General features: G+C 38.0%; 1 protein-coding gene and 1 long non-coding RNA gene across 2 annotated transcripts; both read left to right on the forward strand.

Annotated features, from left to right (window-relative positions):
- The first annotated feature begins 7,700 nt into the window (after window positions 1-7,700).
- Window positions 7,701-9,884, forward strand: LOC120488344 (uncharacterized). Its single transcript, XR_005624594.2, has 2 exons — window positions 7,701-7,934; window positions 9,732-9,884. It is a non-coding gene; the product is annotated as an uncharacterized LOC120488344 (long non-coding RNA).
- A 4,658-nt stretch (window positions 9,885-14,542) lies between these two features.
- bhlhe22 (basic helix-loop-helix family, member e22) lies at window positions 14,543-16,664 on the forward strand. Its single transcript, XM_039685039.2, has one exon. It carries the CDS (start codon window positions 15,039-15,041, stop codon window positions 15,825-15,827), a length of 789 nt encoding a protein of 262 aa, XP_039540973.1. The 5' UTR covers window positions 14,543-15,038; the 3' UTR covers window positions 15,828-16,664.
- The last annotated feature ends 947 nt before the right edge of the window (window positions 16,665-17,611 follow it).

Here is a 17,611-nt window from a genome sequence, read left to right on the forward strand (position 1 = left end):
TCATCTCCACTACAAATAGGAAAAAGAGGCTACAATTTGCAAGAGCTCACCAAAATTGGACAGTTGAAGATTGGAAAAATGTAGCCTGGTCTGATAAGTCTCGATTTCTGTTGAGACATTCAGATGGTAGAGTCAGAATTTGGCGTAAACAGAATTAGAACATGGATCTATCATGCCTTGTTCCCACTGTGCATGGTGGTGGTGGTGGTGTAATAGTGTGGGGGATGTTTTCTTGGCATACTTTAGTCCCCTTAGTGCCAATTGGGCATCGTTTAAATGCCACGGCTTACCTGAGCATTGTTTCTGACCATGTCCATCCCTTTATGGCAACCATGTACCCATCCTCTGATGGCTACCTCCAGCAGGATAATGCACCATGTCACAAAGCTCGAAACATTTCAAATTGGTTTTCTTGAACATTAAAATGAGTTTACAGTACTAAAATGGCCCCCACATTCACCAGATCTCAACCCAATAGAGCATCTTTTGGTGCAACGAGAGCTTCGTGCCCTGGATGTGCATCCCACAAATCTCCATCAACTGCAAGATGTTATCCTAATGGGCCAACATTTCTAAAGTATGCTTTCAGCACCTTGTTGAATCAATGCCACGTAGAATTAAGGCAGTTCTGAAGGCGAAAGGGGGTCAAACACAGTTTTAGTATGGTGTTCGTAATAATCCTTTAGGTGAGTGTACAGTATATAATATATATATATATATATATATATATATATATATATTATATATATACACACACACGCACGTATGTATATGTCATATTTAAAATTTTGTACACATGGTAGTTTCAGCGATGTTATTTTCTATAAATGCAATAATTTGAAACTAACTTGAAAACTAGGTCAAATAAAAATTAAATTTCAGCTCTTTTATGATTGTGGACTAATGATTATTATAGTACAGTATGTGCAAAGCAAGAGAAAAATACAGAGCATGAACACGTTAAATCCATCTGGCCACTTCATCAAAACACAGAACAGCTTCAGAGACAAAACCGAATAAAGCCATACTTAAGAACTGCACACAAGAGAATATACTTCACGCATCTCGTGGTATCTTTCACAATATGGGCCTGAAAGGGCTTCTACATTAGCCCATCTCACTCTCTTTCACAATTTCTAGAAGAATGTGGGCCGGAACAGCTGAGCTGACTGCAGTGATGTCACTTGCACTGATGGAATGCTTTGTTCCTCAGCGTGTGCGCATGCCACCTGGGTCTGAGCAAGAGCCTGCGAGATGCACGCGGAGTGTGCTGCAAGATGGCTGACGCTCTATTCAATTACACCAGCCACCAAAGTCTTATGCAATGAATCCGAACGCTGTAAAAAACACAGGCACGTCGAATTGCATATCTGACATCTAGTGTTAGTTACAGTGGATGTTCAATTATTTGAAGTCTGATTTAAAATGTAGCTTTAAAATGTTTATGTATTTGAAATTACAATCCAAATTCAAAGCGCTTCTATTCCAACCCTCAGCGAGTTGGTTTGTGCATTTTTGACCGTCACTGTTAGTAAATGCAGTAGGAGCAGCACTAAAGGTAGCTGAAGCATTAATGGGGAATTATACTCATATATTTTTAGTAAGCCTTTGGGCACTTCCAGTGTCCCTAAAAGAACGTGGTTGCTAGGCAACCATTATTGTTGCCATGGAGATTCACGTGTTGGCAGCTGCTGCAATCAGCATTAACTCAAGGCACATATTCTCATTCCAGCAGTCAGGCGATAGCAGGCAACTAGGACAGCAAGTCACTAGGATAGTAATCGCACAAAAACATATGTTCACCCATCATTCGCTGCATTAATAGCATCATAAATAGCCAAAATGATCACCGAAGTTTGGTGCAAATAATGCCTGCAAGAATAAAATATTCACTTTAATGTCTGATGGCCCCATGTTAAAGTGGTTTATGGCTTACACCCATTTGTAGCTATATGAAGACACTCTATGCTTAGTGAAAAAAGTGAAATGTTGCATATGATTTTATTTTATTTTTTTCAGGTAAAAACAAAACATGCTAAAATGTGCTTTATGTTATTTCATCTAAATCCAGTTCTATTGAAGTCGAAAATATGACTACATTACACCAACAAAACTACTATAAATATATAGCCTATACTAGATTAGCTCCTTAAGAAAGCATCTGCTTGTAGTAATGTCTCTTTGCTTTTAAGAATCAAAAACAATGCCTCAATCAGATTTTAATTAACAACAGACCCGGTTCTCAATTAAATTTTGTGCTTTTACAGAATGTATGCAAATTTCTTTACAACCACATACAGCATAAATCTGTCATCAATTCATTTAAATTTAGCTTAAGCCTTTAGATCCTTTAGCGGACCTACCAAAGCACATGAAGATTCAGTAGCGCGTGTGGGTGGATGTGCAATGCGAAGCTTGAGCAGCAATTGAAATTTCCAGCCCCTTTGGTTCTATCTGTCTATTTGTTTATGCTGACAAATTGACTATTTCCAGTGGAACTGCGTAAGCTGGTTGTACAGCATTTCAAAATCTGTGGGGGTTAAGTGATATTTTCAAAAGATTAAAATGTTTGTTGCAAAGCTATATGCAAATCTATTGGAAACTTATTGTGGCATTTGATGAACTGCAGCAATGCAGAATACACACACACACACAGAAAACCTTGGCATTTTTTTATTAAAAACAAAAACACTGTATGATTTTGAAGCCATTACAGTAAGTGTCCCTGTAAAGCATGTTTATGTCGTAATACTCTACCATTACACATTTGTTTTCTTATAAACCATACAAGAAACTCTTTGGGGTGCTGATTTATCTGTCACTTTGCAGGTGACATCACAGAGATGCATTGTAATAAAATGACAGATTATTAGATATTCCCATGCTGCCTTGTATCTTTGATTATTTGCTAGATACATGGATATTTATTTATTTATTTATTTATCTGGATGTAGTTGAGCTGAGGGAGATTAGATGAGATTGCAGATATTCTTAAAATGTTCCTTACATGGATGAAACCTTAAAGGTGTAGTTCACCCAAAAATAAAAATTCTGTCTTCATTCACTCACACTCATACTGTTCAAAACCTGTAGGACTTTGTCCTTCTGTGGAACGCAATGCTTGAAGATCTTTGAAATATATTCCAGACGCCATTAGACACAACAGACTTTCACTCTTTGGATAAAAAGCACAGAGACAATGATGATAACTATTTTCATTTTTGGGGAAACTATCTCTTTAAGAAGGTCAACACCAGTCAGGGCTATTCCACATTGTTATGTAAATATAAGAGCATTATACAGTTTAATGATGTTTTAGCAGACTATGTTCAGAATAGCATACAAAAGTATCTAAATGTATTACTCTTAGTACTGTACAAGATGATGAATGACTATCTCCAGCCAAAGAGGCCAAAAGGCCAACATTTTAATATGCAATATATATATATATATATATATATATATATATATACATATAATAATGCCTACTGTTTCACCTACTAACAATAAATGTAGGCAGTATGCCCTTTATAATAAATGCACTGTAAAAAAAAGGTGCCGCCTACATTTTAAGTACAATCAACTTAGATGATAAGTAATTTCAACTTAAATTACATTAAACGGGCTTTAAATGAGTTGAATCTTGCATAACTTTAAATAATTGCTTAAATTATTTGATACAATTTTCTCATACTCACTGAGCCCTTGAATATAAACAATGGCTCATTTTTGCAAGGCGAGTTAAGTGTGGACAGGTGACCAACGGGGGCGTTCACACAAGTCAGAGCACTACTGTTTCATTTCTTCTCGTCTCCTTTAATTGTCGGTCAAAAAAAAAAACTGAAGCTGGCAGGGAAATAAAAGTAGTGAGGCTCCTGAGAACAGACTGTAATGGCCTTCATTCTCTGTTCTTTCTGACATTTAACAGCTCAGTGTGAGAGTGGCTAGTAGATCAGATGCCTCAACATGCATGTTTGACCCTAAAAGATGTAAGACATGAGAGGCCCAAACACAGTCATGAGCTCTCTCGACCTGCCAAGAAAACAACAAAGGTGCTAGATGCTCGAACCTGACAATGGTTCATGCATATGAATGGTGCACACATATGCTTAGCATGCGAGTAAGTGCTAATGAAGATTATTTAATATAAAGTAAAGAGCTTTATCAATGAACGCAGATTCAGCCATGACATTTGTGCTAAGTGCACAGTACAAAATACTTAAAGGGCAAAAAAAAAAATTCATAGGCCTGTAGTGCATCCTGATTGGCTCATACATCCTGACCTGGCTCAACTCCTCTCACTAAAAGGGTCCAGTGCATAAGCAACACTCATCAGGAGTTTCAACAGCTTATTAACAACTAAATTAGGTCACAGTGGGTGAGAAGAGAAAAACCTTAGTTACATTATTTTACATAGATGAGGAGCGTTTCCGTTATTCAGAAAAAAGGAAGACCCCCTCCCAATCCAGCTGAGAGCATATTGTGGATGGTGAGGAGCACAAATCTAAACAGGAACTTCATAAACATCATTCGATCACTGATCCGCTGCAGTTTGCTCAGCACAGATACAGTATACAAACACTGAGGTCTGATACTAAAATCCATAGTGGACATTAGCAGGGTCGAAGAGGTCTGATATACATAAACATTGCTGCTAACTGCATTCCTCTTAAAACAAATCAAAATGATTCAGTTTCGCTAATGATGATTTAGATGCAGTATATTGCAAATGACAAACAATCAAACCAAATGTGGCATTGAATTGATAATACTTCCACAGCAGTAACTAATACAGGTCATGAAGTGATTAGCTTTCTACATATTAATTTAAATAAAAGTAGACATTTGATTGACTATAGTATGTAGACAGCATATCTGTTATTTGAAACTGCAAAATGCAATTGTACGAGAAGGTCAGATCTCCTCAAAAGTATGCATTTACATGCTTATAAAGACCCAAGCTCACAAAATCAATTACCATATAGCAAGATAGTTTATCTGAAGAGCCTTTAAAGATAAAAATCCTTGTACTATGTAAGAGATTTAAAGGGGGGAAACGCTTTAAATAGCCTATATTATTATTATTTTAAATCGCACAGAATAAGACGATAGCTCGGTCTGTATAGCTGCAGGCAGCTGAGCCATGATGCCTGTCATCTAACCAAAATACGTTTGATTTGTGACGGAAGCACAGCAGTTTCTATTCGCAGTCTTGAAATTGATTGTTATGCAGTTTGTTTCTCGTATAAGAATTATGCATGTTAAATTTGCACAAATATAAAGACATTTAAATTAGGTATCAAATTGTGCGATTTGCATTTCGGAAAGCTTAGAAAAATGAACGCAACTAAATATTTTGAATGCACAAACCACGTTGCATTATCATTCAAACAATTATTTAGCATGAATGTAGGCTACTGAAGTATAAATAGAGTTCAGAACACGGTTTGAATTGCTGTGAAATACGTGCTTGTGAAAACTAATTTACAAGCTCAATAAAACAGTACGTACATTTCACTTACACTGCAACATAAGTTCACTTAAATGTTACTTTGATTTCAGCGTATTTCGTTGAAAAGCCACGTGGTTCTGACGTCCAGTTGACAATTTAATTAATTTATTAAATGCCTGGTTTCCACTCATCTTAACAAAAATGTTTCATGGTCTGTGCATTGCCAACACTACATCAATTACATCAAAACGACGCGACATCAAAACACAAGTTAGATTAGCATGAGCCGAAAAACTAGCATTAACAAAACGATTTTTAAGAATGATTTTGGGCCTGTAAAGAAAGTTATTATTTAACTCTTTAAGGCTTAATTCATATCGTCAAGCTAGTTTCCTATTGTATTATTTTTTTTCTTTTTCTTTTTTCTTTTTTTGTATCCTTACACGACAGATAGCACTGGCTTCTATGAAAAATAACCAACAGCAAAACATCGTGTGCTCACGGTTAAAACACAGAAACAATCAGCTGCACATTGTATGTAAACATCTAAAAATTAGGCCTTACTTGAGAGCGAATATTTGAGGTCCTTGCATCCTGGAAAAGATAATCATTGACTTCTAATATAGGCTACCCTTATTCATACACAACATCTTAAGTCCTTCTGGCCCAAAGCACATAGGTACAACTTTACCCCACTTTTTCCTGAGAAACAGGGCCCTCTAGCCAGCCTTGATTTATAAATGTTTATCTGTTTTGAAGTGCAGAACAATAGGTGATGCCCTGTGACCCCGCGGAGCCTCGACCTCGCGCAGGGTCATTGTGGTGCATGGGGAAAGAAGGCTTTTGGGGCCTGAGACCCAATGCACTGACCCGGAGCTTCGCCATTCATGCCGCCTCACTGCGGTTGCCTGCAGCTCCCATTGTTTCAGGACGAACAATGGCGTTTTCCCAGGGAAAATAATCTCTTTAAAATTCCCTTTAAAGTTGCAGCAGTAGCAAGATTAGATTGACAATGGAAAGGCAAATGAATTTCTTATTAATCGAATATTAATCATCTCTTAGTTTTATTTGTTCCATTTGATCAAGTTATTAAATCTACCTGCCAGCTATTCTCCATTGCACACAGAAACGTTATGATCACAAAGCAAGCGTGATAAAAAAAATGAATTTAGACACTCTCTGTAGCTCCTCCTAAAAATAAAGTCTACATTAAACCGTAACCTATTGCATCAAGAGACAAATAGCCTACTGTGCGAAAGCAAAACGGCATGATTATGTAAAGTTATTCTCATTTTGTCTGTTTTATAGCCTATTTCTGCGTTGTTGCTGTTTGAATCATTGCGTATCGATGCAAAAAGAAATACAACCACTGACGTGGTGGACAACGGCAGGATACTTCGATTAATTATTAATGCAACATCTCTTGAAAAGCCAAATGGATCTTTAAAATACTATACTTAGCCAAATACTTAATATGCACCGAAATTTGGTGTTTTTAATTTTTACAAAAACATTGCTAAGATTTCCATGATAAATTCTGATTCGGTTTTCTATGTGCAATAATGATAACAGCACGTGAAGAAATTATATAATTATCATTTGGGTATGTAGGCAAGGTTACAGCAGAGGATAGGCTATAGTGCACTACAGCCTGAATATCCCGATTGGCTGTGAATTTAACCTTCTTATAGCCTAGATTTATTTATATATATATAAATACTGAAATAAATGAGCCTGCTGTTCCCAGTTAAGTTATCTAACTTACGGTTGCGCAACTGATTCCAGTGGAATAAAACGTAATTTGCCTATCCAAATGATTCTTTGAAGCAACAAAATGTAACAAATACAATGCGACTGAGCATCGATTCTTCCATAGGCTATAACGTGGACAACTGGGGCGTCGTAATGGACTGAACGTGACAAATTGCGTTAAAAAAACTAACAAAACAATTCAACGTGCACAAGAAAATCTAAAATGAGATTATGGCTCAGGCAACACATCAGATTGAGTTTTATATAATGCACTGATGAATGTAATATCAGTAGATATGTAGCCTATATGCATTAGAAATAATAACGGGTTGGCACTTCAATGATACAAAATCTTGATGTTTTTGTTGATAGGACTATTGCAATTTTAATTTTGCAACTGTGTGTGTGCGTGCGAGGGGCAGAGCGAAAGAGGGAGAGAGATTTAACTCATTATAATGCATAGCGACCTGCCCTCTTTTGAAAAAAAGAGAAAAACGCAGCCATGCTTTGCAGGGGCTCCAGCCCCTGACTCACTACAAGATAGGGCAAGTCGCTTAGCGGAGGCATCCAACTACACATCGACAGAAACCCGGGAATACAATTAAGTGTCTTTAAATCGCGAAATGCGCATTATATTGCGAAAACAGCCTCGTGAAACATGATGGATATGAATGCAAGGAAAACCAACGACCTCCTGCTGAGGCTGTGGAGCGAGCGAGCGAGCGAGCGCGTAAGTGTGGAATATCAGCTATAGGATACATATGTTGGATTACGAATGCAAAATAAAGCAACACATGCATAAAGAGAAGGCTAAACGTGTCTGATATTAGACCAAATGTAGTTTATTGTTTGCATTTGCTAGCGATCGGCATCATCGGAATAACGGGGAAGCTTTTTCCCACGTTGCACTTGCTATTATTTTTACAGACCAATGGACAAAACGCATGCAAAATACAAGCACGCGAATGCTTCTAACGGTTTATTAATCGTTTATAGCAAACGATATCCGTTTTTTTCACGCAAAACGCACGAGGACTCGTTACGTGTTGGTTTCGCTTTGTTTGTCCGCTTGATTCCCACAGACAATAGATTAATGGACGCTGGGTCAACTAGGTCATATTTTACTGCTCATTATGAGAGTACAAACACTGATAAATCAGAAGCGCGTGGGCTTAAGACCAGGATCGAGAAACATGCACGAATTATAATGAAATGCACAAAGATTTTTGATCAAAAATGGCGTTTCCCTTTGTTTCTCGATTCCATTCATTCGACCATCATATGCAAAAAAAATAAATAAATAAACAGCTTAAAGCTTTTAGCTACTAATGACTAAAAGGAAACTGCGTGACATACAACACAAAAAACACGAAATAGAACATAAAAACCCACGTAGTACCATGTACTAAAGGTCTCTTGGTATGGAAAGCGATGGCGTTCTTTAGGCTAATTGTCAATATTTTCTGTATTCTTTTGGTATCATTCCCATGATCATACACCACTGACAAAGTATCCTTGCAAAAAACAGCACACAGGTTTTTAGAGGTCTATTGACACTGATGTAAACAGAATGCGGATTACTGCGCATACAAATTCGACTGAGATTATTCGACTTTGAGTTTGTTGCACCATATGATTAGAGAAAATTCTCTGCAAGTTTGCTAATGACATGCAGGTTCTTTTTAATGTATGCATAGAAAGATTGGACACGGTGCAGCAAACTGTACCTGTATCTAATCGAGTAAAAAAAGCCTTTGTATTTCAAGCAAAACTATCCGATAAAACTCGAAAGTAATCGTATCTCAGTCTATATACACGAATACAGCGTTCAGAAATTCATATAAGGATTTCTGCATTGAAAATGCTGATGATGGCAAACTTAAAAATCTCAATAGCTAATTATTTTCCCTCTTAGTTCTATAGGCCTATATGCTGATCGATTGACAATGGTGACATGCGTCTTGTAAGCAGAGGAAGGCTAAAGGAGGAGTAATTATTAAAAGGAAACAAAAAGCGCGGTTATGTCAGAGCAAACGTGCGCTCCTTTTACTCTCAAGGACATAAGGAGACGGTCAGGACGTTGGTCGCAAACATCTGTTTGCCCAGTGACGTCACCACCCCCATGCAATCCTCTTCTGCTAAAAGCAGATGCCTTATTTGTTTGGCTGGAGAGCCATTAATCCTAAAGTCAGTCGGTATGGGGAAAAGACTGGACAGAGAGAGACCGGTACCGTTTAACAGCACGGACATTGGGAATATTCAGCCCATCTTCAGTCCCAGAAGGAGCTGTGGGAAGTACGTTGCTTTTGTCGCTTGTTCCTTGCGAATGGAATACAGTTATGCGTCTTTTTCGAACGCATTTTGGATGCATCTTTTCCCGAACATGCGTATTAGCTTAACTCGATTTTTGCTTGGAATATATCCGAATTATTTTGACGTATATTCGAGGGTTGACTATTTTGTTTCACATTTAACAGGAAGCCTATCATGTGTCTAATATGTATTTTTTTGTGTTTTCTTCTTGTAGGTGTTTGAGTACGCACGGACGTGGTCGAAGCCCCTGAAGCTTTTTTCCCCCTTTTTCACAGAGGTCCTTTCAAGCAGATCAAATGGTCAACCCCCCCATGTTCCCCCTTTGTCCCAGACTGGCTGTCATTTTGCAGCTACAAAAAAAAAATAACGAAGGCCTTATCCCTTTGCTGTCAACATTTCATGGCCATATTTCATCATGTGTTGGTTAAGTAATCCTTTTGAACATTCGCTTCGCTTTTATCAAATCTGTGCTGTGTTTAAACACTTAACGGAATGGTTTCAGTTGCAAAGAAGATCGCTGAGATGGGGGTTTGATTTAATAGTGTTAATTTAATTTAATAGTGAATCCGTCATACGCGCCGGGACACTAAGACCAGAGGCCGATGAATGACTGGATAAACGAAGGATTTCATGGTAATACAACTGCTTTGCAATGGTTAAAATGATGGAGAGGTTTGTAGCATATTTTAGACAAGCTTTGCGTGATTTGAGACTCTGGCTCTCCGTGTTCACAGCGGACCTTGATTTAATGTCTTACAATTAAGGCACGCGGTGAATGCCAAGAGCGGAGCCTTCCGCCAGCAGCAGGCCAAAATCCTGCAAATTCTAACTGAACTTTTCATTTGATTAAATTGCATTTTACCAATAAAAGCTGTTTTGATAGTCCTGGTCTGTGTGTTGTGGATATTGTGCTAAATAATTGCTAAAGTATGTGTGTACTGCAATCTGTAAAAGTATCAGGCTGCGGCTTGAAGTTGAGGCGCTGTCCACTTCGCCTGGTGCTGAATTCCTCTCTGCAGAAAAACCGCATCACAGCTAAGCGATAAAAGTAAACAACTAACAACTAACCACATGCACACGTGCAAGCGAGCGTGCTTGAGAGTCAAAAGACAGCTGGTATTTATTTAAATCATAAAACAGCATTCATTTGATCATTAATTTGCCAAAGAGATCACGATAGGCTATTGTTGTTTTATGAATCTGAAATTATATAAACTAAACATGTATTAACCAAACTGGTCACGTTGTTTTGTATTTTACACCACAAATGTTCTTGAGACCCTGAGAGGAATATTTAACCAACCGAGAATCTTAAGAGAGAATGGCATTAACAGCCATACGTCCACAAATGCTTCTCTGTTGAAAGAAAAGGTGGGAATGGCCTGCTTAGAGTTGATTTTCACCTACAGTAAACTTCAATCCAATTGAATGATCCCTAAGGAGATGTCGACCCCTAACGGCTAAAACCGTGGTGTCTTATCAAGACGAGAGAAGAGAAGCTACTTAAAGAGACAGTACATCCAAAAATGACAATTCTGTCATAATTTACTCATCTTCATGTTGTTCCAAACCTGAATGGCATTCTTTCTTTTGCAGAACACAAAATAAGACATTTTGAAGAAACTTTGTTTTGCTAGTAACAAAACAGTTTGGGTAACTATTGACTTAATATGGAAAAAAAAACAGAGTAAATAATGATATGATTTTTATTTTTGGGTGAACAAATTAACACAGTCATGAAGTTGTGGTGTGATTATTGTTATTATTTCACTCTAATGCCAAAACTCTGTAAGACTAAATAAGACGACTATACATTTGACTACATACAATGCTTTCAGGCAGAAACCATCTTATATATACAGTATATATATATATATATATATATATATATATATATATTCCTTTATAAATCATTGGGCTACTATTGTTTACCATTTACGTCTGTCTGTGGGTTCTTGCAAATATTTAACCAATGAAAAGTATTTAAAAAGAGCGTGTGACTAAACCTCATGACTCATTGGATCATCAAACTGCCGGCCAAACATCATAACTCCACCCATGAAGTGCCGCACGCGCCTTGGACCGTCTCTGCTTGTTTGCAATGCAAAGGTAGGCTAAATAAAGCACTGGTTGTTTGAACAAGTACAAAGTTTTCTTTACTCAAGAAACACCATATTAAAAGCTATAATGCTTTATCTATTTAAAAACAGAGAGAATAAATAACCTGGACAATTAAATAAGTCGTACTAAAGGAGCAAGGCATCATAGTGCTGCTCCAGCAGTTACATAACACATGGCGACATAACATTTTAAGATGTTGGCGGAATGAAATATATCTACCGGTATCCACATCGAATCCCATGGCCCTGGCCTTTACTACAAAAATGTAGGCGTAATAAAACGGAAAATGTACACTACATAACTTGCATTAAATACTCGTAGACGCTCAATGCAGAACAGTAATGCATCACATAAACTGTCATCATTATTCAGATCACGCACGAGCCTTGACAGATCAGCACGCGCGGACACAATTGTGCGAGGCGAGCTACTCTCGTATCAGAAGTATGCAGTAATTGGTATGAAGTGACCACTTTGAAATGATAAAATTGCTACTGACTAAAAAAATAACATGTCTCGGTTCATTGTGTTGCTATGCAACCAGTGTTTGTTAAAAGAACGAAAAGATCAGAACATAATATGGCGCAAGAGGAGAGTTGACATGGCATATATAGAGCAACTCTGCCACCTGCAGGAGCAGCAGGAACTAACGGCGTATTTAAATCATTACTTGCATGTAAACACATTCATTCGTGGAGTCGAGCATCTAAGCCGTGATGAATGAATAATAGGCTAATACTTATGAAACGACAGCCAGGCCGAGGGTGAGTGAAAGAAAACAAACAGAGGATCAGAAAAAGAGACTGAATTAAATAGTTGCGGTATGCTATCTGAATGTTGCCCCTATATTATTTATTATTGCATGTTTAATAGGCTAAGTTGCGTTCGTGTATCATTGCGATAATTATAATAAGTCCATATGTTCCTATATGTTGGCCCAAAAAATCCAATTTTGTAAAGAAAAAAATGATTTACGTTCGGCGGTCCTAAATACAGAGTTTAGGAGGAGATATAAAATACTTCCGGTTCATCCATCACTCTGGAAATCGCTCATCAATACTGCAGCAACAGTACCACATGTGGACAGCGCCTGAATTTCTTTGTGCAGATCTCTTTCTGCATCACTGGTAACATAAAATTGAATTACGAACAACTAACCATATGCAAATGTGCACGCGCGTGTGCTTTAGTGGCAAAAGACAGCTTTAAAATCACAAAATATAGTCTATAAAAGAACAGAGATCCTTATAGTTGTTTTGTATATTTGAAATGTGAAATTATAAACCAAAGATGTAGGCTAATCGCCCAACTGGTCACGTTGCTGTTTAATGTGCGCATCTGAGCCCATGTGGCACAGGACATTATTGCAAAAAAAAACATTGACCACAACCCGATGTGCGCTGTAGCCTACAATCTTAGAAGAAAAGGTTCTATATAGAACCTTAAAAGGTTCCATCAGCGCTACGTATTTGGAACCCCTAAACAGTTCTACACTCTTAAAAAAAAAGGTTCCTCTGGGTTCTATATAGAACCCTGGAGTTCCATACTTGGCCAATAGAACCTTTTACCAAAAAAATGGTTCTATATAGAACCATTTTGGAGTTCCATACATGAAGCAGGTTCATTTCTGGTTCTAAATAGAATCATTTGATCTAAGAGTGTATGGTTCACACTTTATGGATGTATAACCTTTTTACTGCATTGCAATAATGAAGTTTGAATATGAATTGAAATTTGTCTGTTTTATTAAGTAAAAAAAGGATAATCTAGACATAAAACTTAACCTATGTAATCTGTGTACAAAAAATGTAAAGAGTTAATAGGAACATCTGAACATCACCACTGAGATGATCATTACTGAGACCTACAAAAGAAGCCTATTGCTGACAAAAAAAGTGAGACCACCTAAAAAATACAAGTAAGTGCAAAATTCATTATGGCCACGTGAGGGAGACTCTTACTCACAAATGTGTCCTCTTTCTTTTTAGAAGCGTTGTCCCAAAAGTTTGCACACTACCATTGTCTGCCACTGTGATGCAAAGCCTACACAAAAGGGAAGATAAACTTTAATTTGGCCTGCCTACTCTGAGTATAGCCTACACTCCCAAATGCGAAATTACGAGTATCCCAATGCTGCTCTGTGTGTTTATTTAATGCTGCAGATGTACATTTCTAAGAGTACTTTTTTAAAGTTTTTTTTTTTTTCATATAAACCAAGGGGATACTTTATAGGCCTACAGTGAATTCTCGAGATGAGGATAGGTTATCTCGAAACTCTGAAAAATGACTCAAGATTGAATAGTTACACAATAGTTAAAGGAAGGAGCTGTGTGGGATATGACATGAGCTGAATGGAACAGGTGAGCTTTAACATCAAAAGTCACATTTTTGGACTGTCTGAGTAAATGTGAAGAAAAAAATAGGCTACTAACACAAGTTTGATAACACACTTGAGATAAATAACTTTTCCTTTTAAATTTCATTTTCAATTTGACAGTTTGCATGAAAATTGTTAAAAGACATAAAACATCAACATTTAACTGGAAGGTCAGTCTTCTCTCAAATTGTTACTTTTAGATAAAAATAGTGATGCGAGTTTTACTGTAAAAAAAAAAATCATATAATTAATAAGTTATGACAACATATGTTTTTACATAATCAATCATGCAATTTACAACTTTTTTTATAAAGTTATACAAGATTCAAATAATTGTTTAAGTCGGTTTAATGTAATCTAAATTGAAATGACTTAAACATCAACAAGTTGATTGTACTTAAAAATGTAAGGAAGCTACTTTTTTTTAACAGGACACTTGATCTAAATATGTGCCCCCTTTTTTATTATTTTGATTAGAAATTAGGCCCACACACTCACTGTCCCTCCCCCAGCCTATAAAAAAGACTGCAGCATCCAGGAAACAAAAAACATTAACATTAAAACGTAAAGCAATGAAGCTCAATCGGCTTGAATGCACTTGTTCATTGGTTGTACGCAGATGGGCATAGAAATGAAAGAGCTGTGGTGCTTTTGTAAAGCTGCGAGAACCCCGTTTGGATTGTTTGTTACCGTTTTAATCCCATTAATTAAAACGTTAACCTGATTGGGTAGCGCGCGCTCAATCCCGATAGGCGAATCTTCTTCACATTAATAGCCCGACTTGAGATAATGATGTAAAAGACTCCCCCTTCTGCTGCTGATGCTGATCGCTGCCGAGATCTACAAAGTGTGTCTCAACGCGATAAACGCAGTGTAGAGCACTTTAGGAGGAGCTACCGCCTCTACACCTCACTTGACAAGTGGAGCAGCCATCAACATCAACTCCACTTCATAGAGTAGAAACTTAAGGAGAGGACAGTGGCTGAGTGAAGCCCCACCATCGCGTCCGACTTTCTGGAGACCATGGACAGGAGATTAAACTTGGGTGGAGACATTTTTCACAAAACTCTCAGCGCAGTGTCGAGCAAAAAGATGGACTCGTTTCGACCGGCTGCGGGTATTGATCTTGGTTCCCGAGACAGCCAGTCGCCCATCAGCTGTTTCGACCAGACCGACCCAGACCCGGTACAGCCCGGGGGGCGAGCTGGCACGCTGGGTCTGCCGACCGGATCTTTGTGTGTGAAGTACGGCGAGAGCGCAAACAGAACTTCGGCCGCGGAGAGCAGCGGCGGCGAACAGAGCCAGGACGATGACAGCGACGACCGATGCGAGATGATGCTCATGGCTGACGGGAGAACGATGGTTCCCGGGGCAAAGTCAGAGGGAGGTAAGAAAAACAAAGAGCAGAAAACTCTGAGACTAAACATCAACGCCCGGGAGAGACGAAGAATGCACGATCTGAACGATGCGCTCGACGAGCTGCGCGCGGTCATCCCTTACGCGCACAGTCCGTCTGTACGGAAACTCTCCAAAATTGCCACCTTGCTCTTAGCCAAAAATTACATCCTCATGCAGGCACAGGCGCTGGAGGAGATGAGACGGCTGGTTGCGTATCTCAACCAAGGCCAGGCTATCTCTGCAGCCTCGCTGCCCGCGACCACAGCTCTCGCTGCACCGGGTTTGAGCGCATACGAGCAGCCGCCTGGTTACCCGTTCCCCGCAGGAGTTGGAGCATCCTCCTGTCCGGACAAATGTGCCCTTTTCAACAACGTCACCTCCAGCCTCTGTAAGCAATGCACTGACAAGCCTTAAACTCTGCAGCGGTACTGACTCTGGTAGAAGCACATGCGCAACGTTTGACTCTGAGAAAAAAAAGAGAGAGAGACTGATGTTTTCCAGCAGTTTTACAATGAGCTCAATATAGAAGAATGCTAAAAACTTTTCTTACAACTTCATTCCGAGAAAAACTGATTGTGTACATACGGTATAGCCTATACTTTTAAGTGCTGGTGAGAGTGGGATAAAAATACAAACTAAAAGTCTATGTCTGTTGATGAAGAATGAACAGTTCATTAACGTGGACACTTCAGAATGACGTGTATCACTGACCTGACAACATGCAACCATGTTTTACCTTGTTTATGATGCCAAACGTTTCAAGGTTTTTAACTCGAACTTGCAATAATACGTATTCTTGCTACTTTGAATTTATGTTATGTAAATGTTTGCTTTCAAGTGCACCCGTGTTTTAAAAAGGAGCAGCGTTTCTGGACTTTATTCCAAAGTAGCCTACGTGTTATTTCGAAAGCATAGTTGAGATTGTTAATTTTCAAAATTGTAATATAATATATTGTTAGTTTGGTGGAATCTTAAAAAAAAGTTGTTTTGCTCTTTTCATTTCTCTAAATGGATGAAATCAAGTGGGTCTGCATGCCTGGTCTGATTAAGCATTGTCATAATTGCTGTAAATCTCGCCGATTTGGCTTATTACAAACACACATGCAGTTTGACTAGGGACGTGGCGGGTTCAACTTGTTGTCAGGTCGAGGCTAGAAGCAATGTAGATATATTAGTTTCAATATGACCACAGAGGGCCATTTGTATGTGTTGATGTATTGGAAAGCTTTATTAAAATATTTTGATCCAACATATTATGCCTGGTTGTATGTTGTGATGATGCCTTTGGTAGTAAAGTGATTCATGGCTTCTGTTTGCTCGACCAATAAAACGCCGGGGAAAAATATATATTTTACGGAAGAGAGTTATTTGAGAATTCGGCATCTGACAGCAATAGTGTTATGATATGATTTAACGATTAAGAAGCAAGAGGTTTAATATTTCTCTCACTAAATTAGCAGTGGTTTGTTGAACATGAGTGTTTTTAATTTTCTGCTCGTTTACATAAACGGGCGAAGCCCTGGGAAAAAAAAAAGACCAGACGTTATGGACAGCAATGCCCTTCGGCCAAAGGAGAATGTCTGTCAGTATTACAAGATAAAGCTTAGTCACCCCGATCATGATTATTAAAAAAAATCCGTGACGTTGTCTAATAATGTTAATTTGAAAACAACAGTGTATCAAAACTGTCGAATGCAATACCTATATTCCTTTTAATTAAGTACATCGTTAAGGCAATTAAACTCCTGGATGTGATTAAGGAACATAATTACGACACTGTTCACTGCCTTAATTGGGTGTCTTTAATCACAGGAAACAGTCATGAACATCAGTGTCAGTGTCATTATTTTACATTGTTCTAGTTCTGGTGTCCACCATCGAAAAAATAAGACCCGTTCACACGAGTAGGCTACAACAGCAATTCACTTAAAACTTCACTTCTACAATAAACAATCCCGTAAAGTAAGGCATAGATAAAATAAATGATGCATTTAAAAAAAAAAGTATAGAACTATAGGCTGTATATAATATCACTAAATCGCTCACATTAGTTATTTAGGCCCACTGAAATCATTTAAAAAATCAGAACAGCAACGGATAAAAAGCTTATTAAGACTATAACTAATTAAAATATAATTAATCAATCACTAACACAATAATAATATAAATAATAATAACCGGAAAATTGAGGCGAAAAC

The sequence above is a fragment of the Pimephales promelas genome, chromosome 22 (assembly GCF_988280905.1).
Source record: "Pimephales promelas chromosome 22, fPimPro1.hap1.1, whole genome shotgun sequence".
NCBI classification, from domain to species: Eukaryota; Metazoa; Chordata; class Actinopteri; order Cypriniformes; family Leuciscidae; genus Pimephales; species Pimephales promelas.

Coding starts and splice junctions, on each gene's coding strand:
- bhlhe22 (XM_039685039.2), top strand. CDS start 15,039: ATGGACAGGAGATTAAACTTGGGTGGAGACATTTTTCACAAAACTCTC.